The sequence below is a fragment of the Crocodylus siamensis genome, chromosome 5 (genome assembly GCF_052110815.1).
Source record: "Crocodylus siamensis isolate JL-2025a chromosome 5, ASM5211081v1, whole genome shotgun sequence".
NCBI lineage: Eukaryota > Metazoa > Chordata > Crocodylia > Crocodylidae > Crocodylus > Crocodylus siamensis.
Window position 1 is genome coordinate 118,416,360 of NC_143399.1, and position 24,727 is coordinate 118,441,086.

The 24,727-nt window shown below is 43.0% G+C and overlaps 1 protein-coding gene across 5 annotated transcripts in view; it reads right to left on the minus strand.

The window, feature by feature from the left end:
• HECW1 (HECT, C2 and WW domain containing E3 ubiquitin protein ligase 1) overlaps window positions 1-24,727 on the minus strand; it is a 406,215-nt gene that overhangs the window by 256,105 nt on the left and 125,383 nt on the right. For all 5 annotated transcript variants that reach the window (XM_090050042.1, XM_090050044.1, XM_090050045.1 and 2 more), the window contains one exon: window positions 5,638-5,962. In XM_090050042.1, the coding sequence (XP_089906168.1) occupies window positions 5,638-5,962 (325 nt within the window). The remainder of the gene's footprint in view (window positions 1-5,637; window positions 5,963-24,727) is intronic.

Here is a 24,727-nt window from a genome sequence, read left to right on the forward strand (position 1 = left end):
TAAACACAAAAACAGAACATCTGGAGGCCAGAGAACAGACTAGGGTGCCTTTCTCAAGGCCACAAAGAGGGGGAGAGGGAGGGGGCAAAGGGAAAGTTAACCCAAGAACTTTGGCAACTTAGCCAAATTTCAAACAGCAGCTGTAATCCTCCTTAAAGCAGGTACTTCTTTCATTAGTCTAACTTTACAGATAATGTAACCATGACAGAGGGGTTAAATGGCCAACCTACAGGCATAGATGAAGCCGAAGTCAAGGGTGAGAAAACCATCCAGAGGTCTGTTTTTGACCTGGGTGGCCATCACCTGCCTGAAGCTCGCCACAACCACTAGCCTGTGCTATGTCAGCCACCTGTTCGAGGTAGGCAAGGCAACCATCAGGGAGGCCATCCTGGAGGTCTGCAGCACCCTCCCACTGTGGATCTGCTAGTCCACAGTGCTCCGGATCACCGACCCCCTGGATGTGGTGGCAGGCTTCCAAGCCCTTGGCTTCCCAAAGTGCATCAGGACCTTTGATGAGACACATAACCCCATTACCTGTCCCACCCTGGGAATATCACCCCTACTACAGTTGACAGGGGCTTCTCCTCCATTGTGCTGCAGGCTGTAGTGGACCACTGGGGCGCCTTCACTAACATCTGTGCTGACTGGGCTGGCAGTGCTTACAATGCCTGCATTTTCTGGAACTCTGGCAAGCCCTCATGGAGAGCAGCCACTTCATGCCATGCATCCCGGACCTGTAGCTGGGCAACATGACCATCCCACCTCTTTTTCACTGGGGACCCTGCCTACCCACTGCTACCATGGCTCATGTGCAGCACCTGGCTGATCTTACCAGCAAAATATGCTGATGGCAATTCATAGCAGTCAATGCTTGGTTCAAATGTCTGGACAATGCAGTCTAGGTTGATTAGCTGGTTCAACTATGCGAAATAGCTCTGCTGGCCATGATTTTGCTGATTGCAGATGAGCTCATGGTGCCCAGGGGCAGGCAGCAGCTGACACAGGCACCAGGGGTCAGGCCAGGGATCTGGAGGCCAGCTTGGGACAGTCAATGAGCTGTCCCTGCCACGTGGCTGGAGAAACTGCCAACCATGCAGCTCTGCCCAAAGCAGGAGGCTGGTCCCCTGCTGGTGTGGCTGACTGGGTACACGCTGCACCTAGTGTCAGCGTCTACACAGGTGCTACTGTGCATTAGTTAATGCACCATTTATCTAGTACCCGTATGTGTTGGTACTAGCAAATGGCACATTAGACTAACTTAATCCACAGTGTAAGTGCCACACACATGTAGACGGGGACGCTTTACTGCACAGTAGTCTAATGCACAGTAAACCGTTTCATGTAGATGCATCCTGGATGTGTGAAACAACTACTGTACAAACAGAGCCTGATCCAAAGCCCATGGAGCTAAATAAATGCAGGCCTTTCAATGTACTTCAGGGTTTAGTAAATAATCTGTAAAAACAAGTGCCACCTGACTGGCATGAATTGCCCTTTTGAAGGGAAAAAAAAATCAAAGGTGAGAATGGAAGAGGGGAAATGCATTTCTAAAGCTAAATTTCAGCTGCTAATTAGGTCAAGATTTTCTTTTTATATCGACTTGAAAAGAATTGACTGGAAAAACAAATATGGACAGGAAATTGGACCCTAAAGGATGCGGGCATAAAGAACTTTTATTAAATAGCCTTATAAAATGTTTGCCTTTCTCATAAGGAACTGCTGAAAGGAGAAAGCCTATTGTGCATCAGTAAGTACACCATAACAGCAGCCCTGAATGAATTCATTGCCTAATACCAATGTTTATAGGCAGCAGATCAAAAGATTCTTTCAGTCTCATTTCCCCACTTCTCGTTAGCCACTCTACATCAGATACCGAGATGACATCAGTGAAATCTAGTAGCAACTGAAAGCTACTGCAGTAATTATAAGACAGCTCTTTATCTATAGGCAGCTGCCAGAAGTGGATATTAATATATCTAAAAGGCTTTGTGTTATAGCATATAGTAATGGGAAACAAGGTGAAAAAGGATGAGGGAATTTTCAGAAAAGTTACTTTCAGTATTCCATCTATTGCAGCATGTTCACTAAATACATTTTTGTGTTTAAAATACATATATTTAATCTCAGTTATTCAAATGAGGTTTGTACTGGTTTTGCTTATAATAGAAATATTTTGCTGCCCACTTTTCCAAGAAAGCTCTTAAGTAACAGAGACTTTTAAATGCCATGAGAGGTATAATCAGGGTAGTATCTTCTCCTTTTGAGTGTTTACATGTGCTTTTGACTACAGATGTGTTTTTGAAGGACAGGTTATACTGGCAAAGTTAGAGTTCTCCTGAGGGAGAGAAAATACATACGTCAAGCTAACTGGTAAGCCTTTTAGATATCTCACACTGTTTTCAGTGGATATGCACAGAAAATCACAGGGGAAATTATAACACTTCAAGGTCAAGCCTAACAGCACACAACTCTTATTGCTGTTTGATGTTTTGGAAGAGCTTGTAAGTAGACTCTTCCTGCTCTTGTTGCCTAGCCAGTACCAATCTCAAAGTATGTTGGAGAACCATAGTCTGTATTTTAATATAATTCTCAGTCATGTTTTCCCTCAAACAGATGAGCTTTCCTATGCGCCATTTACCACACACTTTTATGAAATCAGTTCAGTGCTGGGGATTCCTGAACTAGAAACCATGTTTTTCAGTGGGTTTTACACTACATACATGATTATAGTTTTCTTGCATTATTTTATATCACCTCTCCCAATTGCCTATTCCATATTCTGAAAACAAAAATGACCTCCTTCTTGAATAAGTTTACTTTGATATTATTTCTAAACTGATCTAATATCAGCTTCACCCAACAATGGTTCCCTGACTCAGGTGCACTGTATAAAAGAACTGGTATTAAAAGTCCGTGGGGGCAGGAGAAAGCAAAGGCCTCCTCCCTTGATGTTGATGTAAGGAAGTGGAGTGCTTCAGAAAACAGGGCTCCCCCAGAATATTCCAACATCTTACCAGAAGTGGGTGAGTTCTCCCTCTTCTGTTTTAATCTGCTTTAAGCAGTGAACCTGAGAGTCCCTCCTCCTCAAATGCTCCAAAGTTTCAATCTCTAAATACTTGTCCACTGTGATGCAGTCATTTTTGTTCTTGACCTTCCTGAAGCTTTCTATTAAGATATGTTTTTCCAAGGCTAGGAATCTTTTTTTTTTCTTTTTTGAGTTTGCAGCTTATCACATATCTTGATAACATCCATGGAAATGCTGGTTACAGGGAAAATGCAGCTTATTTTTTGTGCATTCCAAACCCAGGACCCAATCAATACCATCTAGAGATATCCACAATTTAATTACATGGAAATGACTGTAGCCATTTGCAGCAGGAAACAACTTTTTGTCCTGTGTTTGTCTAGCATCTACCATAAGAGGTTCATAACTGGGGGTCAAAGTGCTACTACAGGACAAGATACAACATAATAATATATATACTGATGGACCCAATTTTATAGAGCAAAACAACAGAATATCACACTTCTGTACATGATTCCTAATGTTCTCATGACTCACCATAACATTAATCTATTTCCATGTTTAAAACTTTCAGCTTTAATTCTACAAATTCAAATGAAAGGAACCTCATGATATAATAAAATCATAGCAACACAGGAAAACACTTTGACTTAGTATTTCTAGTATGGTCATCAGCAAAGAAATGGTTAACCACATAGTCATTTAAGTGGTGATAATAGGTTTCAAACTAATTCTCTACTGAGTCATCTGGGGAAGCTCACACTTTCCCCTGCTCTTTTGTTCCAGTCTGGCTGGCTGCTAACTCAAAACACAGCCATGTATTAGTTTACATTGTCAAGGACATATTCAGAAGGGCCAAGGACATTTTTGTTTTTGAACAGAAGTGTAGATTTCAGAAATCTTTATACAAATCCAACAAAGAACCTGATTGATTAGAAACCATGGATCCACCGCCTTGGCTTTATTTATACACATTTCAAAACTGTTTCACTGCTGTATTTTTGTTAGGTTCCACTGAAAGAAACTTGTAATTATAAGCATGCAACATACAGCCTCTATAATTGGCAGGTTGCAGTACCAAAAAACAAGTAATGACCATTTCAGGCTCCATATTCAATGTATAAAAGAACACACTTCTTCTATTGATTTACAACATAAACCTTATCTGTCGTTCTCTTTTACGGTTTTATACTGTTATCGCTCCCTATGGTAACTCAGCCTTCCATATAAAAATAATAGCAACAGCAGTCCTTACATAGACGGCGTGGAGTTTCTGGCACTTTTCTTCTTCAAAGATCAAAACACTACTAGGAAGGAGCTTTGGGGTTTGTTTGTTTTTTTAGCCATTACTACTTTTCCAGCTATTTTTTCCAGGAATGGAAGAGTGGAGACTGGATGCTAGTTGTAGAGGTGTTCAGGGTTAACTTTTCTTGCAGACTGAAAGAACTATTGTGGGATATACAGCACAGGTTGTACACCTAATATTTTTCAGAGCCTTCTGAGCTTAAAAATACATGACAGAGCCAAGCTCAGTCAAGCGAGATGTATGAACGATTCAATCTGAGGAGGGGTAGAATTTCCTGCTGCAGTTTGCTCCACATGTATGCAGTTGATCTTACCAGCAAAACATGGTGATGGCAATTCGTAGCAGTCGATGCTTGGTTCAAATGTCTGGACAATGCAGTCTAGGTTGATTAGCTGGTTCAACTATGCAAAATAGCTCTGCTGGCCGTGATTCTGCTGATTGCAGATGAGCTCATTTTGCCTCCTTTTACTGCAATAGCAAAGTCCTATCAGAATAGTCTGTGCTGCTGGCAGATGGATTCAGAATGCTTCTTAGTGCTCGATTCTGAAAAGTGCTGAGTATCCAGGATTGATCCAGTGACGTACTAAAGAGCACACTTAACTTTAAACACAGTGAATAAGCCCACTGAAGTGAACAAGGCTGCCCATAGACTTTATAAAGTACAGCATGCTTAAGTTCTTTGATGGAACATAAGAGTGTGAACAGCACCATGCAGAATGCCCTCAAGGCATCTCTGGCCCTCTGCTTTTTAAAAAAAAAAACTTGACATTTCAGACATGGGAAGTTTTTTTTTTTTAATGAAACACTTATAGATAGTCATATTATACTGCAAAACATAGGTAAATATCCAATGTAACTCTCTTATTGCTCCTACTTAAGTGTTCTTTGGCTATATTGAAAAATGATGTTCTGCTCATTGTTTTGTAAAGGCTGTTAGTCCTGATTTGTCAAAACTTTATCCATCTGAGTAATCCTCTCTCATGTGTGATTTCTTACTGTGGTAGAGATCTACACATGGATTTGCAAGCGTGGACTCAGACAATTTTAGACCTCTTCCAGGGATATTTGCTCCAAAATTCAAATGACTAAAACCAAATCAGTTTGGAATTTCAGGGGAAGCATCCACAAGGCAGACAAGATTCTGAAACTCCTACTCAAGGCTAACTTGGGCAAAAAATGCTCAGAGTAATTTAGGACAGAAAGGTATTGTATATGCAAGCTAGGCTAGATCCAGCTTTATCAGCCCCTTACTTCAAACATTTGCTAAATAGGTCTGAACTAAAAATTTGAAGTCAGGTCAACTTACCAATGAGATACATGCCAATCCAGTCCCCTGCATCGACTTCTTCCTTTATATCCCAATAGATCACTAGGTCTTGCGAGTGTCCTATGGAATAATATGAGCTGCTGACCATGAGAGTGGAACGGCTATCTGAAGTGACTAGGTCTGTATCACTGGTGGACCGTGGAATGGTTACCGTCTCATGGGAGCTGTTTCTGATGTCCATGTTATGAAACTGGTCAGGGTTGTAGCTGTATCTGAGAGGTTCTTTGCACCGGCGCCGGTTTTGTGAGTTCCTAGATGGAGATGCCATGGCAGCCAGGCCCAGGAACCTGTTTTGGTACAGATTCTGTGAAAGGAAAGAAACACAAGATTATTACTGAGGACATATTTTGTGGAACTGAATAGCTCTGTTTAGAAAGAAAAAGTAAAAGGAATCAAGATAATGAATGAATGTGGCTTCTTCATATATGACTGCTAAACAATTGACAAAGAATAATATATAAGAAAATATTTACTGCAAATTAAACATGACTTTCAGGGTAAAAATGAGATCTACTTGAAATTTCCTTTGCTGTCAGTCTCTGCTGAAACAGTTGGTTTTTTTTTTCTTAGAGAGAAATTGATATTCTGATTTGCTCTCCCTATATATATGTACACACACTCCACAACTCTGGAATGAGGCAAAGACTACTAGAGGGCTGCTTTCCCTCTCTTGCTCTCTCCCTACTCTTGGACCAAATTTATCTCTGAGGCAAGTCTACCACAGCTTACCCAGGGATAAATTGGGCAGATGTTCCCCATAAAGAACAACCTTCGCCACTTTAAGACAGTGGGTGATGCTGATAAAGGTCTTTTCTTCCCATCTTGAGATTTGAAGTCCTCCTCCCACAAAAAGGATATACTCATTATTCCCTAATGGTTTTGTCTTCACTGAAGAGTTAATATGCAAATGATCTACATTCTGGTTACTTCTCTCATGTTAGCATAGGTCAAGAGAGAACAGATATATTATAAAACGCTACAAAATTGTGCTGCATCCTCAATGTCACTGTACCTCCTTGTGTGGCACCAAGGATATGTCAACATAGTATGAGACAGTACTGTGCTCAGGCACACTCTGTGCATGTTAGCCCTTAACCAGAAGCAATATGGCCAGATTATTGGTGTTGCACACTAGTCAATTCATGGTATGGCTAATCTGTTTCTGGTTTAGAAGTTAACATGGGGTATCTCACTATAGCACAATCTTTAAAGCTTCTGAAGGCACATTCCATGGTCTTAGTGCTACAGTAAAATAAGCTCCTTTATCATAGTGGGAGAAGTGGAACAGTTAACTGTCCAAAATGAAGACAACAGCTAATATCTCACATTGGATTTAACTTCACATTAGTTAATGCCAATGGTTCCCTTTTAGACAGTTTGCTGTTCCACTTCTCCCACTATGATCCCTCCAGAAACACCCTGACAATTGCATCCCGTGTTCCTTCCGTTGTCTACCCGCCCCTACCATGCTGTCTGATTCACGTGATACAAACCATAAAGCTCTCACTGGTATCATTCTGCCCAGGGAACAGCTTTTCACATAATCATGAGATAACAATTCCTTTTGAACTAAAATAATTTAAGTCTGAGAGGCAGGGGAGGGTGGAAAACTTCTTTTTTTGTGAATGAGAGAGTAACATTATGACCAACTCCTATTCACAGCATTGTAACATAGCTACAACATGGAATAAAAACACAGTACTGATCTTCAGTAATTGGAAGAGCAAGAGATCAATGATTAATATTATTATTTGTATTGTTGTAGTACCTTGGAGCCCCAGACACATGTCAGGACCCTGCTGTATAAGGCACTATACAAACACAAAACATAAAAGCTTACCACTTTATGTAGCACCCAAAATCTACTAACCACTTGATGGAATGTTCTATCAAAAGTTGACAATCTAGTGCCCTAAGTCTGGAAACACTTAACTGCAAGGCACAGTATTTGTTAACACAGGTGGCCTTGCTGAGAACTGTTCACACCAGTGATTCTCAACCAGGGTGCTGTGGACCCTGCTATGCCTTGGGATCCTTTCAGGGGCGCTGCAAGGCGTCACACTATGTTAGCACTGTTAGTCATGCAAACATGATTTACAAGATAAACCCAGAGATTTCTAGGAATCTAGAGTGTTAAAACATTCTGACCTGTTGCAATCTTTTACAGTTCTTTGCAACAGAAGGACTGATTGCTCTATTATTTTTCTGTAGTCAAAAAACAAGTGAAAACTAAGAGCTGCCATTTTCTGAGGGTGCCCTGAGTCTAAAAGGGGTGCCTTGTATTTGAAAAGGTTGAGAAAAACTGACTCACACAGTAGCGAATACTATACCTAAGAGTAATTTTTGCAGGGTTTTTCCCCACACAGAAGAATAACATGTGCAAAGCCCTGGACTAACAAAGCAGAAATGGCTGGAGAAAGCAAGTGAGTGGGAGAAGAGAAATACAGGAATAAAGAAAAAAAAGCATATGCTGTTATGTAGCATGTTGTGCTACCTAAGCATGTTAAATCTTTGCTTTTTTCCCCATCAAGAGTTACAGTTATGTATTTACTAATAACAGCTCACTTCGAAGTACAAAAACAACACTATGACTATAATAATAATGCCATTTGTTGGCAAAGCTAAAAAGGACTTTATGAGTAAAATTAGATAAATGTGTAACAAGCAAATGCACTATTTCTAGAAAAATGAATGAGTTTCTCATATCTATGAAACATTATGTTAAACTATTAAGCAATTATTATGAAAGTGATGATGATATTGACTGGTCCACAGTCAATCCCATAATCCTGATAAAGGCTTCTATCGCTCATGTAGGATCGACAGACAATCTCTCACCTTTTTGATACCAACATTAAGACATTCAAACTCACTCCTGCAATTTAGTATACACCACCAGAATGAGGTGGCTAACTCACAATACACTGATCAACAGCTATATTGCTTCAAAGGCTAACATTTGGTTTTAAACAGCAAATTCCTCTAAGGATTCTGCAGATACTTTTCATTTCTGAATTTTAAAAGTATGCATTCTTATTCATTAACTGTGTTCTTCAAATTGTAATAACACCCAACTAATGTATACAATTTTTTTTCTTTCATGAGGTCTTATCCAGTTTTTAGTGACATCAGATAATTCATGCATGCCTACTGACAGTGCTGGGTTTGAAATCTGGCCCATAACAAAGTTACCAGAATTAGGAACAAGAAAATATTCTCCCTGTCACCTATGCAGGAATCCAGTCTTACCATAAATATCATGCGTAAGAATGTAATGATTATGTGATAAGCAGGCAAGGTTCTCTGAGTAGACGTGAAATCTTTTATTAGACCAACTGAGATTTCACATCTGCTCAAAGAACCTTGCCTGCCTACGTCCTCAGACCAACACAGATACAACCAAAAATCCAGCAGCATGATTAGGTGATGTGACATAAATAAATGATCACGAACAATGATGTGTACGAACTGCCTTTGCTGAACATTGACAAAGATGGTTTAGATGATCAAATCTGGCAGTGCCACTGACTCAACATGGAGATATACCCTTTCCATTAAATTTATTTCAAATATTTAATAGAACTTCCCCATTTTTATTCGACATACATACTTCACCTATACACATGTGAAAAGAAATAAGAACATTTCTGCAGAACATCAAGGAAGTCACTGTGTGGTGAGAGCTAAATTCTCCTTCAGGTTGCAAAACAGATTCTGACTTTGGGGAGAGCCGCAAGTAGGAGATAATGGGTCTGCAGCCCCTTCTCAGGAGCAGTGCTTGGAAATGCTGCATACACCTGAGAGTCACAATTCCTCCTGTTTGCTCCAGAAAAGAGGAGGGATGAGAGGGACATTGTGGTGAAATGGTTCACAGCTGTGTCAAGAGCAAATTACAGCTCTCCCTAGCACCTTGGGTCAATCATGGCTCTTTGTCCATTCCTCACCCTCTTACATACTCTAGTGAGGGAACAGCCTCTTTTTATTTTACTGTTGTGTACCCAAACCCAAGCCCCATCTGCTCATGAGGTCAAGGGTAGATTTTTCTCCCTCTCTTGCCTTGTGCAGGCATACAGACCATTTTATAATCTGGACCTAAATGCAAAAAGGCAAAATCATAAGATAGGACAATGAGCGGTCACATATTTGACAGAGGGTAGATTCAGACTAGACATCAGGAGGTACTTCACAGTCAGGGTGGCTAGGATCTGGAACCAGCTTCCAAGAGAAGTGGTGCTGGCTCCTACCCTGGGGGTCTTTAAGAGAACCCTGGATGAACACTTCGCTGGAGTCATTTGACCCCAGTATTCTTTCCTGCCATGACAGGGGGTTGGGCCTGATGACCTGCTCAGGTCCCTTCCAGCCCTACCAACTATGAACTATGAATTATGATGCCCTGTGGAAAGCACAGAGAATTGAGGCTGGGAATCTCAGGAGGAAGAAATCATCCCCTGCTCTCCATGTACTAGGGAATCTGCTCTACTATTACTACCACTGCAGCTTCAGGGTAGCAGTAGCATCCTGCAGACCCTAAACTCCCTACTTACTTTAGGGCTTTCACTGACGTGTCTCATATAGGTTAGGAACAGACATTGCATTTGAACTTGGATATGTTGTGCCTGTGTTTGTCCCAGAACAAAGATATCCTTGGACTGGTATGGACATACATTACCCTTCTAATCAGGGTTGAGTGGCCGAATACAGTGCTGCTTTGCTTCCATTAATTCAATGATGCAATCCTAGAATAACTGTACAGACCTAATTTGCAAAATCCCAGAATAAACTGTTACTGCTTCTTATTTGGGAAGCATGCTTATGATTTATCCTGGGATAACAAGCATGGATGTATATACAACTGCACTTCGTCCCAAGACAAGAGGGTTTACTCTGGGATAAATGCAACATCTGTTTTAGACCACAGTGTAGGACCCACTAGCTTTACATTAGTGCCTTCCCTGCCCTTCTTGCAACACCAGTTTCTTCTGGTTGTAGTCATGAAACATATCCCTGGTTCATTGCATGTAAAAGGGAAACAGAAGAGTGGAGTTACCCTTAACAGCCAGGAACCCGCTGCCTGGAAAGACTTTTCCAGTCCTCCATGGGCCACCAAGATCTAATCCCAAAAGAGCCATCCCCATGCCACTTTTGGGACATAACAGTTTTCTTTGCTTTACATTTCTGATGAAAACAACCCATACATGAAAGCTAATGTTAGGATGACCTTTTTTTCACAGAAACAGCCATCAGCTCTAGTAAAGGAAAATGTAAGCAAGCAAGTAAAAGCAGGAATGCCCAATTACAAAGGACACCTATCTGGTCAGTATTTCACAAAATGCTTCCTAATTTCTTTCTTCCTTTTTTCCTTGTTTCTTTCCTCTCTTTTACAGTTACTCTTCCTTCCCTGTTCTATTGCCATGCACCAGACTTTGGCATCTAACAGGCTACTTTGCATTCTACATTGTCACCTTTATTTTTTATTGCCTGGCAATGCAGCACCATCTGCTTCTCCAGTAGATATAGTCACCTTCACAAAACTACCACCAGACTGCCAACTGAACTCCATCACAGGACTGCAGCGCCTGCCTGTGAGTTTTTGTGCTGGATATGAAATTATTATCTTAATGTAATTAATGCCAAAATTGTATGCAACTTCCTAACATTATAAAGGATGGACCTGCCTTGCTTTTTACTCAGTTACCTTTTCACTAGACAAACAGGGCAAAGACAATGGAAATGTAGTTGGCTTCATACCACTCAATCTCCACTGCTGTCCTAAAATGGAGCATGTTCATAGACAGTTGGGAATATGGTCAGGTACAAAAGGAGGTGGTCACAGCATAATGTTTTTTGGCTATCCTTTGCAGCTAAGTAGTCCAGAGAGGATTAATGTAACGGGTAATACTTAAGAGCAGTCTTCTTCTTTTGTATGGGTGGTGTAGATACAGAACAGGAACTATAATTGTACATTTAGATGGCTGAGCCAGACAACATCAGGAACAGCAGAGTGTATTGCTGTGATACCTCCTTCATATTTGTGGATCGGGCATGGGGTCATTATATGTTTCATGAACTGTTCAGGATGACCACAGTCATACACTGGAGATTTTTTTATTTTCCATTTGCGCATCAAGCATCCACATCTCCCATGGTTTGTGCAGACACAGTTCAGAGTTGCCCATGAGCGTTACAAGAGATCAAAGCCAGGGACCTTCTGCACTGGATCTATTACAAGATGTTTATTTGGGACTTCTTGTGAACTCCATTCAGTTTTCCAAGCTTCATCAGGGTTGAAGTCACATTTTTGAAGGTTAAGTGCATGGATCTATAAGTCCTATGGGCACTTTTTATCATCTTGTACCATCTGTACTTTTTCCAGAGCCTGATGAAGGGACTTTGATCCTGAAAGCTTGCAGAACAGGACAATTTTCTTGTGATTTCCCACTTGGTCTAATAAAAATAAAAGGTATAATTTTGGAACCAAGAGTTCTAGTTTTATGTATAGATCTAGAAGGGCTTGCATGACTTCAGACAATGGTGAGGGGCACTGTTGAAGTCCTGGTGAATGGAAAGACATTTGTTTTTATTGAATCACTGAACTTCCCGTAGAGTTGCTGCCTCATGATGAATGGGTGAAGGAGCAATGTGCGACATTACAGGCAGCCCAGGTGTTGAGGCTGACTTGAAAGTTCCAGTGATGCATCACATTGCAGAGTTCAGTTGGATGTCAACAAGTTGAGTGTGACTGCTTCTGGTCTATACTAGTGCACAGTTCTTGGCTATGGAGTATGTTAGGGCCAACGCTGATGTCCATAATACTGATGCTCCCCAATTTGTGCTTGCCAATGGATCAAATTGACCCTTATCTCCATCCATTTGTAGCTACCATTTTCAGATTGTCATGGAAGGTTAACATGCAGTCCAGCCCCACTCCAAGATAAGATGAAGTGGGGTTGTGCCACGCAGCATTGCTGCAGAAAGTAACCTTCAAGGTATGCTTAGTATTCCTGTTATCAAGATGGAATGCAGTGACAGTTGTTTTGTGGGGATTTCGCTGGAGTCTCCATTTCTGAAAATATTCCTCCGTGGTATTTAGGTCCTCATTCAAGGTGGACTCGAGGTCATTGAAGGTGGCTGCTTGTGTTGCCAAACGAAGGTCATCTGCACATACAAATTTGTGCAACTTTGTTGGTGGCCGTAAAGGATCACTTTAAATGCTTCTTCCTTTGAAATGTCTTCCTCCACACATGCACATATCCTTAAGTGTCTTTGCCTTAAAAGACACAGGGCCCAGCTTCCCCTCACCTTACACCTTACCCCTTATGTAGTTACTCATATCTAAACCAAGTAGATGCAAAATTTGAGTTATGTTAGCACCTAGGAGTCAATAAAGCAGGACTCCATTATACTAGAAGCTATATATAAACCTGGAAGAAACAGACTGTTCATACTCCAAGGAGCTGCTAATCTGAGTTGAAGACATGACAAGAGCTGAACACTGACACTTCGGTAGGTCACTGAACTGGATACCCAAGGATTTTTTTTTGTTTGCAAAGCAGTTTTAAGGAAGGACATGAGAGAGAATAATGTGGCTGCTTTTCAGGTGTTTATCGTGAGCACCTCCCAGGCATGAGGGGCAGCAAAGGATACATTTTTGGCAAAGTTTGTTCAATGTCTGGCATCACGGGCTTATTGGAATGATAGGCATTACTCTTTTGATACTGAATGAAAGAAGACAGGAAGGGTGGGAACAGGCTGTGAAGCAACTTACATTTGATGCAATAGAGAAAACATTTGATGCAAATGGAGCCAAAGGAAGGATGCAGAGAGAGAGGTGACCTGGGCTGGGCTGACTTCCCATTCCCAGTGCTAGATTGCGCCGGGGATGGAGGCAGCCCAGCTGGGCTGCTTCCCAGGGCCCCATGCTACACCACACCAGGGTGGGGCGGCAGCCCAGCTGTGTGATCTAATGTGGGACCCCGGGAAGCAGCCCAGCTGAGCTGCCTCCACCCCCATGCAATCTAGTGCGGGGGACGGAAAAGCAGCCCAGCTGGGTTGCCTCTGCCTCCGGCATGATATAGTGCTGGGGATGGAAAGTCAGCTCAGCTGGTCTGACACCCCATCCCCAGCAAAACTCAAAACAGTGTCAAAACCTTTCTATTTTGAGGGAACAGAACAGCTGTTTCGACTCAAAATGAAATTTGAGACAAAACACTGTTTTGTCGAACTGTCAAAACACAAGGCAAAATGGAACAGTGCCATTTCGCACAGCCCTACTCTACAGCCATGACCTATCATATGTATGTGGCTGCAGAGCACTTTTAAAATGGCCAATTGCATGAACAATTCATTCTGCTTTAGAGCAGCTTAAGGAACTTGTGTTCTGTTGACAGTTAATTTTTCACATAGGGGGGTGAGGAGGCAGGGTTGGTGCAAGCACCAGCCCAGTCCCACCCCCACGGCTTTCGGTGGGGAGGGAGAGGGAAGGGAGCAGCATGGAGCTGCCACCTTGCCTGCCCTGAGCTGGGGGACAGGTGTGGAACAGAGCCCCCCTTGCCTTGTGGGTCTCCCCCAGCTACCCCAGTTGGGGCACTACAGGGAGCTGGGCCACTTCCTTGGTGGCGGGGGGAGCTCCATTGCATCCTGCCCCAACTCCGGCTTTTAAGAGCAGCAGCAGCAGCTGCTGGCTGCTCTGCCTGGCCTGAGCTGGGGGGGGAAACATAGCCCCCTCATCTTGTAGGCCCAGGTAAGTTTCCCTCAATACCCCAACTGGGATAGCTGATGAGTCCCATGAGATGAAGGGGCTCTGTTCCACTCCTCCCCTCCCCCTGCCCACTCAGGCCAGGAAAAACCCAGCTGGAAGTTCTGTGATGCTTCCTTCCCTCTCCCTCCTCACTGAGAACCCTGAAGGGAGAGTGTTGGTTCAGCAGCCTCCTCAGAGGCTGCTGGACTGCCCTCACCTGCTGGCCAGGGCCAATGAAGGCAGGCTCAATCTGTTGCCCTGTGAGGTCAGGCCAACTCTCAGGATCTAAATTGCGCTGTTAGACAGGAAGGTGTGACACAATTGAATATATACAAACACACAAATCAATTAGGTGCACACACATACTACCAACTCAGGCACATACATATCCAAACTAGCCTAGGCACAAGTATACCTATCACCAATTCAAGCTATACACTATACACCCCAAAAGTTAGACAAAAATCAATTGTCCTTACCTGCACACTCAATACACATACACAGATCTCTAATTCATATATCATGCACACACTGACATATATACACACACACACTCACCAGTACACATACATACAACCCACATACACATTCCTAACTGGGATGGTACGGTATATATGTAATGCTTGGGGTACCTGGGATACTTGGGGGAAAGTTAAGGTGAGAGAGAGAGAAAGAGTTAATGTGTAGGGAGTGAAAATTGCCAGAACCAGGATTAGAACCGGTGGACTAGAGAGAAGCTGGCTGAGGAACTGAGGCTTGAATTTAATTAAGATCAAGTGGCCCCAAGGTTACTCGAGCTCACTGGTGCAAGGGGAAGAAAAAAAAAAGCCTGGTGGCAAGGAGGAGACAGCCAGGAAAGAAACTGAGGCAGAAACCTGGTTGTTCAGAGGAAAAGGAAAAGGTAGTGGGGATAAAACAGTGGCAAAGAAACAGGGGGTTTGGCAGTAGAGAGGAGCTCTGCACAGCTGTTGGAGGTGGCAGTGAGCCAGAAGCAGGACAGGGAGAAATGAGACAGAAATTAGAGGGGTGAGGAGCAGAGGTTGGAGCAGGGCCAAACCATAGTAAAGCAAAACCCAACTTAGGGGTCCAAATAACAGTTTTATTAAACAGATAACACACTGCACAGCCCCTTGAAGTTACTGGTTCACACACACACACACACACACACACACACACACACACACACAAGCACTCACAATGGCAGCAGGAGAAAGAGACTCAGTGGAAGGGCTGGACTCCAGGTAGGGAAGAGAAACAGAGTCTAAGTCCTTGGTTGAAGAGGGGGTGGGGGTGATAGCTACCTATCCAGGCTGGAAAGGGGTCCTTGTCCAGTAGGTATTGTCGAGAGGAGGGTCGCCGACAGGGCCTCTGGGTGGATAGGTGGTGTGGCATGGTGCTGGCCCAGATGGAGAGGGCGTCCCAAGGAGTCAGTCTTCACTACCCCTTTTATGGGGCAGACTACCTCTGATCTCCTATGGGGAAGGCCTGTCCAGGCAAGGTCAGTTCTGTTCCAGAGGGCTCCAGGCGTTCTTACTGAGCATGTGCAGCCTTGACACAATAGTGAGTTGCCTCATCTTTTGTTTCTTGAATGCTGAGGGTGGTTCCAAGGGCTGGGTCATTGGTCCAAGTATTGGTGTTGATGGTTCGGTCATTCAGAGAGAGCTATTTTTAGACCTACTGCCATTGTCTCTCAAGCACCCTCATTCATCCCTATTCATTCAGGAACCAAGTTACATAGGAGGGGTAGGTGTGAGTCATGGGTTACACAACCGGGCATGGGGATAAGATGGAGGCTTGACATTACAAGATGGAAAATTGACATGGCTTATGCTAACTTACATATATAGACTTAAAACAGTAATTACACACTATATAAGCAGTAAAAAAAAAAAAATCAATACAAAACATAATAATTATCACTTATAAAACAGTGGATATCTATATCAAAATAGCAGGGCACTTATATGCAAGGAGGGGAGAGAAAAATAAAACTTACTACCTAAAATAAAATGTAAAAGGTTATCCTACATCTTAGCTTACTTATATTTATCTAAGGAATACAGAGGGAGAGAAAAAGTCAGAAATGGTTGGGGAAGGGGAGGGAATGCATTTTTAAATAAATTATAAAAAGAAAAACCGGGGGTTTTGCTACAAATCCTCCCCTCCCCAACAGGTGAACATCTGTTGGGTTGGGTTGGGATGGGGGTGGGGTGGGCCCCCTAACTCATGGTGCTTTGTGTAATGCACAATGTCTGTAGGCACTCTCAGTGATAAGCTGGAGTGAGAACCTAGAGAGGAACCAGACAAAGGGCCTTACTGACAAATACAAGGCTGGCATCCACAGTGCCAAGAAGGACGTAGAGAAGGCTTGGGAAGAACAGAGGCTGTAAATGAATACACAAGACACAAACAGACTCAAGCTGTTGGTTTCAGGACCTGAGAAAAATTGGCTATCTATGTGTTCTGCCCTTTTGGATTTGAGGGTTCCTCTGGCTGCAATGACAATTGTGTTTTTAGCTTCCACTACTACTGCCCATGTTCACTCACTCATGGCCATCTCAAAATTCTCATCTGAGACTGAAACTTTCCATTGTTTTCACAAGCCCCAGGAGTGACTTATTTATTTCTCAATATGAGGGAAAAAATCATTCAGCCAATTAAATTATGGAAGAGCTGGGATTGAGGAAACACAATTTTTCATCTTTGTGCAAAAATATTTTAAGAGTGTTCTGTGTATTACCATCACACACACACTGACAAGGCCTTATCATGGCTACAACCTATAACAAAGCGCTTTGACTGATGATTAGAGGTGCACTGATATATCAGTTGCATATCAGATTGGCACCAATAACAGGAAAATTAACATTACTGGCTATTGTCCTTTTTTGGATGGTGTAGCTGATAATGTCAACAATAAATACCATATGCCTTCTGGCTGCAGCCCCTGGATGCTGTGTGTTGGGCAGGCAGGGGGCACACAGCTGGCGTGGGGATCCCAAGCTAAAGGCAGAAGAGTGGAGTGCCCCAAACCCACAGTGGACAGCCTGCATCCACTTTTACCCCACTCCACTCTGGTTAAAAGCATCCCCACACTTAAAAATGGTGGCAGCAACACTTGAACGAAAGCTCATTGGCTGCTGCTGCTATTTTTAAGTGCCAGGATGCTGATCCCCTGAATGAACCACCCACAGGTCTGTCACACTCCCCACCCTGGCCCCAGGCCCCATTTGCTGCCCTAGCTGGGCAGAGCCCCCAGCCTCAGCCCCTGCCTCCCTCCCTCCCTCAACATGGGGGCCTCAATCTGGCCCCGTCATGCCTCTTTCCTCCCTCATGCTCCTTCCTCTCCACAAACTTACCTGCAGCTCCCTAGCTGCTCTCCACACTGTCTGGCTGCTTCCTATAAATCAGTTATCAGATCAGTATTGGTCAATATGGCTGCTTAATAATTGGGTACCAGTATTGGCCAAGAAAATCTTTATCAGTGCACTCCTACTAATGATTTAAGTAATAGCTGACCAGCAGCTAGCAAACTTGGGACTGGAGGAGGGTGGGGCTTCTATGTGATGCTGAGTACCTTTGGTTAACTTGGAACCAAAATGATTTCAAGTAGGCTTAGCACTTTGATGACTGGGCCCTCAAGTTGAAACCAAGGAGAATTCTCTTTTAATGTTATAAATGATTAAAAAAGAATTACATGGCACCCTGAAGTAGGTATCTGCTTAAAGTTTTGATAGCTTCATGCAACATCCGATAGGATATACCAAATGGGCAGGTGGAATTGCTCCTACTGCAAAGTTATATGAAACAGACACAAGAAGACACAGGAGACTTTAAAAGGGGCTCTGTAACTTAGCAGAGCAGAATTTGGCTCACTTTGTACATATTTACGTCCCTATTAAAGACTAAAGGGAAATCAAAGCTATTATGTATATGCAGTGGGGCAAATGAAGTTACTAGGAAGTTTATTTGTCCATTTCCTAGCCTTAACACATTTAAAAGTATACCTTTACTGCTACATTAATGTCTTCTCTTGCATTTAAGCTTTGCTTCAATGATAGGAAAAGAACAAATCATTGTACAAATAAAAAACAAAATGAAAGCACTGGCTTGGAGGTCAGCTGGAAAGTTTCTCTGCTACTATGCAGGACTGATTCCCAATGACAGCATGCGAGTCCCATGGCAGTGAAGGCTAGGAACAAGTTAAGAGGTGGTTGTGGCTCTTGCAAGGAAAAACAGATTTTGTCATACAACTACCATTTCTGACAATCATGAGTGCTTCTCCCAAATGGATGGTACATGGAACACAGACTAACATGCTGACAGAAAGATTTGCAGAACTTGGAAAAGGGAGTCAGGAGCACCCCCTTTCTGATTATCAGTACTATATTAAGAATAATTATCAGTACCACATTAGGAAACACTGATAAAAACATACTACACATTAGGGCTGTGTGAAGCTTCAGTCCGTGATTCAATTTGGCAGCGATTCAGCCCAATTTGGAGTCCAAATGGAATCAGAAGGCCCTTTAATCTCTCCAAATTGAATCAGGACCCTCAGAATCAATTTGGAGAGATTCTGAAAGATTTAGAAATTCAGACATAGATACAGCTTTAAATGTTTTTTCTACATACTTCTAGGTAGCAGGCAGCTCATGAGTGCTGTGATGCTGGGGTGCATGAAGCATCCTACAGGAGCACAGGAGGCTCCCCAGCATGCTCAGCAGCAGACCTGGAAGTGGACCAGAAGCACTTCTGGGTCCACAGGGGAGTGTGCTGGGGGGTTCCCCCACACCTCCCCGGCTTGGCGACTGGTGCCTCCTGGGTCTGGGGGGAGGCACCTGGGGGCCAACTGCTGAGTCAGGGGGAAGTGGGGAGCCCCCCAGCATGCTCCCCAGTGGACCCAGAAGTGGACCAGAACTACTTCCAGTCCATTTCCGGGTTTGCCACCAAGTACCTGGAAAGCTCCCCCCCACACTCCTGTGGGATGCTTCACAAGCTGCGCTGGTCCTTGAGGTATGTAGAAAAAAGATTTAAAGCTGTGTCTATGTCTGAATCGCAGATTCTCCGAAGCAGCATCGAATCTTCAGATTTGGATTTGGCCAAATTGAATCAAGGACAGTGATCTGAATCACTGGCCCTGATTCAGGTCGAATCCGAATCCAAATTGAATAGGGCTCACTTTGCACACCCCTACTACACATCTGATTAAAATACAATAAAAGTTCCAGTTTGCATTTGTGATGCGGGAACACTGGTGATACATTACCTTTTAAAAATATGCTATCCAGGTGACATTATAATGTTTTTTAAATATTATCACTGCAAGATTTTACTTCATAAGTTTTTTCATTGCATTTAAATATGAGCGTTTAATAATCCTGCGTTCAATAGGTTTATGTTGATATATACATATCCAGCAGCAATGCCCTAAATCTGAAAGTTTCTCCAGCAGTGCATAGTCAGTGACAGATTACTGATCAATATTTCTCAGATTAGTAGTACAAAATCAATATCCTATCATTAATTAGGCAACATTATAAATAAATGTAATGAGAAGCAGCCATTGAAACCCACCGGCTATACAGCAAGGGACTGGAAAATAATACATAAAAGGTATGACCAAGTACGTAACAAAAAAAGACAACTATGTGGTATGACCACAATATAATATCTAGGAGAAATAAAAATAAGACAGTAATAAAACTGTTCATACAGTGTATTTTTAAACATAAAGATAACAACAATATAGTTTCACAGTGTTCTTTCCATAGAATACATTTAAAAACTTGGAATAAAATCTGTTTAAGGGATGCTGCCAACCCCTTTGAGAACCAAAATTATTTTTAGTTATATTTCCACTGAAGTCAATAACAGAATTCAGATGGGATTAAGATCTAGTTCTAAACTATGGAAACATGGACCATGCTGCTCTCACAGAAGTGTTCAACATTATGTAGGAATTACCAACAATTATGTAAAAACAGGGAAATTCATTGCAATCTTCCCCCCTTTTTCTCCTTTTGATACCTATTCTTGAAGAGTCCTTTTTATGAGACTATTTTCCTTCAATACCCAAATTTATTTATTTTTCCTACAGACCGGGCCTGTGTAAACGTGCCTATTAATGTGCTTTAATAAACTCCAGCCGGGTGTGTGTCTGCACATGCGCCCAGGATTGCAGCATGTTGAGTCAGGGCAGAGCAGTCTTGGCTGGTAGGGTGCCGGGGGGCTCAGCCTGCCAGCCTGGGGCTGCTCTCCCCTGGCTCCATGTGCTGCAGAGGGGCGGGCTGGACCACAAGTATGCTTCAATACAGGCCTAGCCAGCAGGCAGCCTTCCCACTGAAGCATCCTTATGCCCCAGCCAGCCAGGGCAGCATCTACACGTGTGCTGCTGCCAAGTTTTTTACTCCGCAATAGGATAGTACTTGTATAAAAAGTGTAGCATTTTTAGTAAATTAGTTCACTTCGCAGCAGGACAGTATTTGTATTTACAGCAGGATATTATCCTGCTACAGCGTAAACTAGTTTACTCCAGCCTAATACAGGCATATATGTAGATGTGAGACATTTATTACACAGGTAAGTAGTTAAATACGCAGTAAACGTCTTGTGTAGATTCTCCCACTATGCATTACTTCCCTTTTAATTACTCTAAATGGTTAAACTAAAAATGCTACATAAAAATGAAATGACTGATACTAGATATTATCATAAGGAATGCATACTAGATTACTATAAATAAAATTATTGTTGGTTAATATCATTACTTTTAAGTCATGTGATGCTCTTTGCAAACATAAATCTAGAACAAGCCAGATTTTCCTTTATTTGGGTAAATTCTTTTTGATGTTTAAAGCACTGGATCAAATCAGACTATTAGACTAGGAACAAGTGTTACATTTGCCTGGGACAAGTTCAGCCTATGCTTTTCCTGAATAGAAAAGTCCTGGGCTTGGCATGTACACACATCATGCTTCCAATCAGGTTTTAGTGAGTAACTGAATGCACTGCTATTTTTCTGCCATTGATTCAATTATGCAATCCTGGGAGCACTGTTCAGATGTACTTTGCAACAGCCTAGCACACACTACAGTTAGCACTTCTTATCCCATGAATCTCTTTAGGATTTGTTCTGGAACACTGCACATGGATGCCTGGACAACAGTACTTTGTCCTGGGATAAAATGGTTTCTCAGAGGACAAAATAGTTTTTCCTGGGACAAATGTAGCCTCTGTAGCCTTAGGACTCATCTAGATAAGGCATAAAAGGATGTTTTTGTTTTGTTTTTTTATTAGTTAAATCACTTGGAGTAGCTGACTAGTCTGAAATCTTACTTAACACTAGCATAGCTATTGTTCAACACCTTTTGTTTATTTCTTGTTCCCTGCAGGTGAGAATCTGACTTTCTGAAGCAACACCGGGATTAAATGAAGTAACATCCCTTGAAATGACAAATGTTTCAGAAGTGTAATACCTGCCCTAGCATAGCCAATTCTCACAATTTTATTACAAGTCTTTTGATGTATACTTTTTTGAAGCCTCAGGCCTTTTCTATACAAGTCTGATTCTGCCATCAGAAGGGCAGCAGACAACAGGGAACCAACAAGAGTGTGCTTGCACCTGCATGGCTCCACTTCATCAGCTGTGTTGGCAGGGCACAAAGAGCACCCTAGGAAGGGTAGATGATGAAGGGGTAGCAGCTACCAGGGAATGTATGAATGCATCTACATGCACTTTCTGCTGGTTGCCAGGTGGCAGTGGAAGCCTTCTTCCATTCGGAGAACTGGTGCTGTTCAGTGGTCAGGAAGAAGGGCTTCTTTCCACCACAGGGAAGCCTTGAGTGTTGATGCATATAGTTTTGTTGGCAAAACTATGTAATATAGATCAGGTTCAGATGCTGGAATCAAGAGATTACATTCAGTCTTCATTTTACCATGATCAACCTCATCCTCTTCTCAGAAAAAAAAACAATAATTGGACATCCATTCATCTCTTCATTTCAGCATATTAGATATTAGGAGTTTATTTGCTACGCAGCTGTGATTTATTACTCTCTCATTGATGTTAGTAAATACTAAGGCTGTGCAAAAGCTTCAGTAGCCGATTCAATTCAGAGGAGACTCAGCCCAACTTGGTGGCCAAATTTCCAAATCTGAATCAAATTGGGAGACCAATTAAAAACTCTGAATCAAATCGGAAGATATTCAGCCCAGTTTGGAGATTTGGCCATAGACTAAACAGGCAGCAGTCCTCAAGGACACTGGACACAGTTGTCTCCAGCTGATAAGTCTGTTGTGGTGAGTGCACCACCGGTCTGGGAGGGCATGGGAGTGGGAGTGTGCCCCCAGATCCAGGCAGGGCAGGCTGGGCCAGGCTGCACTCCAGGACACTAGCCCCAGCACCTGTCACCAGACAGGGTGGGTGAAGCCAGGGCTCTGCTGTTGGAGGCTAGCCCCAACCGCAGCCCAGAGTGTAGCCCTGGCTCCACCCGCCCCACAAAACACAGTGGAGTGGGGGCTATGGAGGAGGCTGCAGGCACCCTAAGATTCCCCATAGCCCCTGCCACCGAGACAGACCTGATCCAGGTGCATGTGCCCACCCCCATGTCCTGCTGCTGCTTGCCCAGCCAGAGAAAAACCGTGGTTTGTCTAGGAGGCGAGGGGAGGCTGAGCAAGCGGCAGGAGGGCACAGACCCTGATCCCACCCATCCAGAGCGCAGTTTGGCCAGTCCGCCTGTGCAGATCTGGGGGCACACACTCCCATGTCCTCCTGGACCGGTGGTGGCAGGCAGTGGTGGGAGCCCCCCTCCCTGAGTCCTGCGCTCAGGGCAATCCCTGGGGAGGACAACACTGGCCCCATGCTTTGTGGGGCCCTATGGACAGTCCTATACAGGCCCTGCCGCAGCTACCATGCACTACTGTTGCCAAGAGCTGCCTGCTCTGCCACCACCACATGCTGCTGATTCCAGTTGCTTGCCACCCTCCCCACCCCCCACCAGGCCCCGCACAGGCTGGTATACCCCAAGCCCCACACAGCCCTAGGGACAGCTCTGCCCACACATGCCCCCCTGCCCCAGCTGGGCAGCTTGTCCCAGCCCCAATCTCTCCTTCACTGTGGGGGTGTTGATCTGCCCCATCCCCACACCCCTTCCCTCCCCTCTCTGCCCACCACAACAGACTTACCAGCTAGAGGCAGCTGTGTCCAGAGTCCTTAAGGACTGCTCCCTGTTTAGTCCACAGCCAAATTTCCGAATCAGCACCAAATTAATCGGGACAGTGATTCAAATCACCGAATCGAATCACTGTCCCTCTGAATCAGCTGAATCTGAATCCAAAGCAAATAGTTGCCACTTCGCACAGACCTAGTAAATACCACCGCTTCTGAATAAGCTTTAAGCAATGGAAAAATGGATGAGATCTATGATAGACAGGATACAGTGTAGTAGGGAATCCCTACACATAAGGTGGTTCGGAAGTTAGCTGCTATGCAGTTCACTACACTGACCCTAAAGATTTTGACAAAATTGGCCAGAAATATAATGGAAATAAAAGTTAAACCCTGTCAAATCTAAAAGGGATCCTCAAAACTGTGATAAAAACCATTCTGTATATTTGTATCGCTGACATTTATCACCATACAGAAGCAAAGCATGTTCTCATTCACTGAATAGCCATTGAAGCCATACAAATAGTGCATGCAAGTCTGAAGGGAAAATTGATCTTTATAGTTTTAGCATTTCAAACATGAACTCCAGAATCACAGATAAAAATATTTAGCACATGCCACACAGCTTCCAGAAATAATTTACAATTACAGTTAAATGACATAACAAGGTGGGGGGGGACTTGCAGTTAAATAAGTAACATGAGGGCTATAAATATCACAATAATATAAAGAGGTTAAGAGCAAATCAATACTCTTTATAGAACTCATTCCCAGGCTAGCAACTACTGGAAATAGGGTTACAAGACAGATGAGAGCTTTTATATAGGCCTGATTTTCAGAGTGTGGAAATACACTTCCTGAAAAGTGCCAAATGCCCCTGAAGTTAGCAGCTCAAAAACTGAGGTACCCAAAAAGGCTAGTCATCGTTAAAAAATTAAACCTTAGTAAATGATATAATAATGGCCTGCACAATAAATACAAATCACTATAAATGAGAGATATCACAAACAAAGCAGGGACAGTGGCAGAAAAGAAACAATTTTTTAAAGGCTGTGGTCACAGAATACATAAAAAGTACATCTTTGTGTCATGACCATGTCATCCCTCCAAAAAGGTACTTGATTCTAAAGGCTACTTAAAGATATTTGAGAGCAGCCAGAATA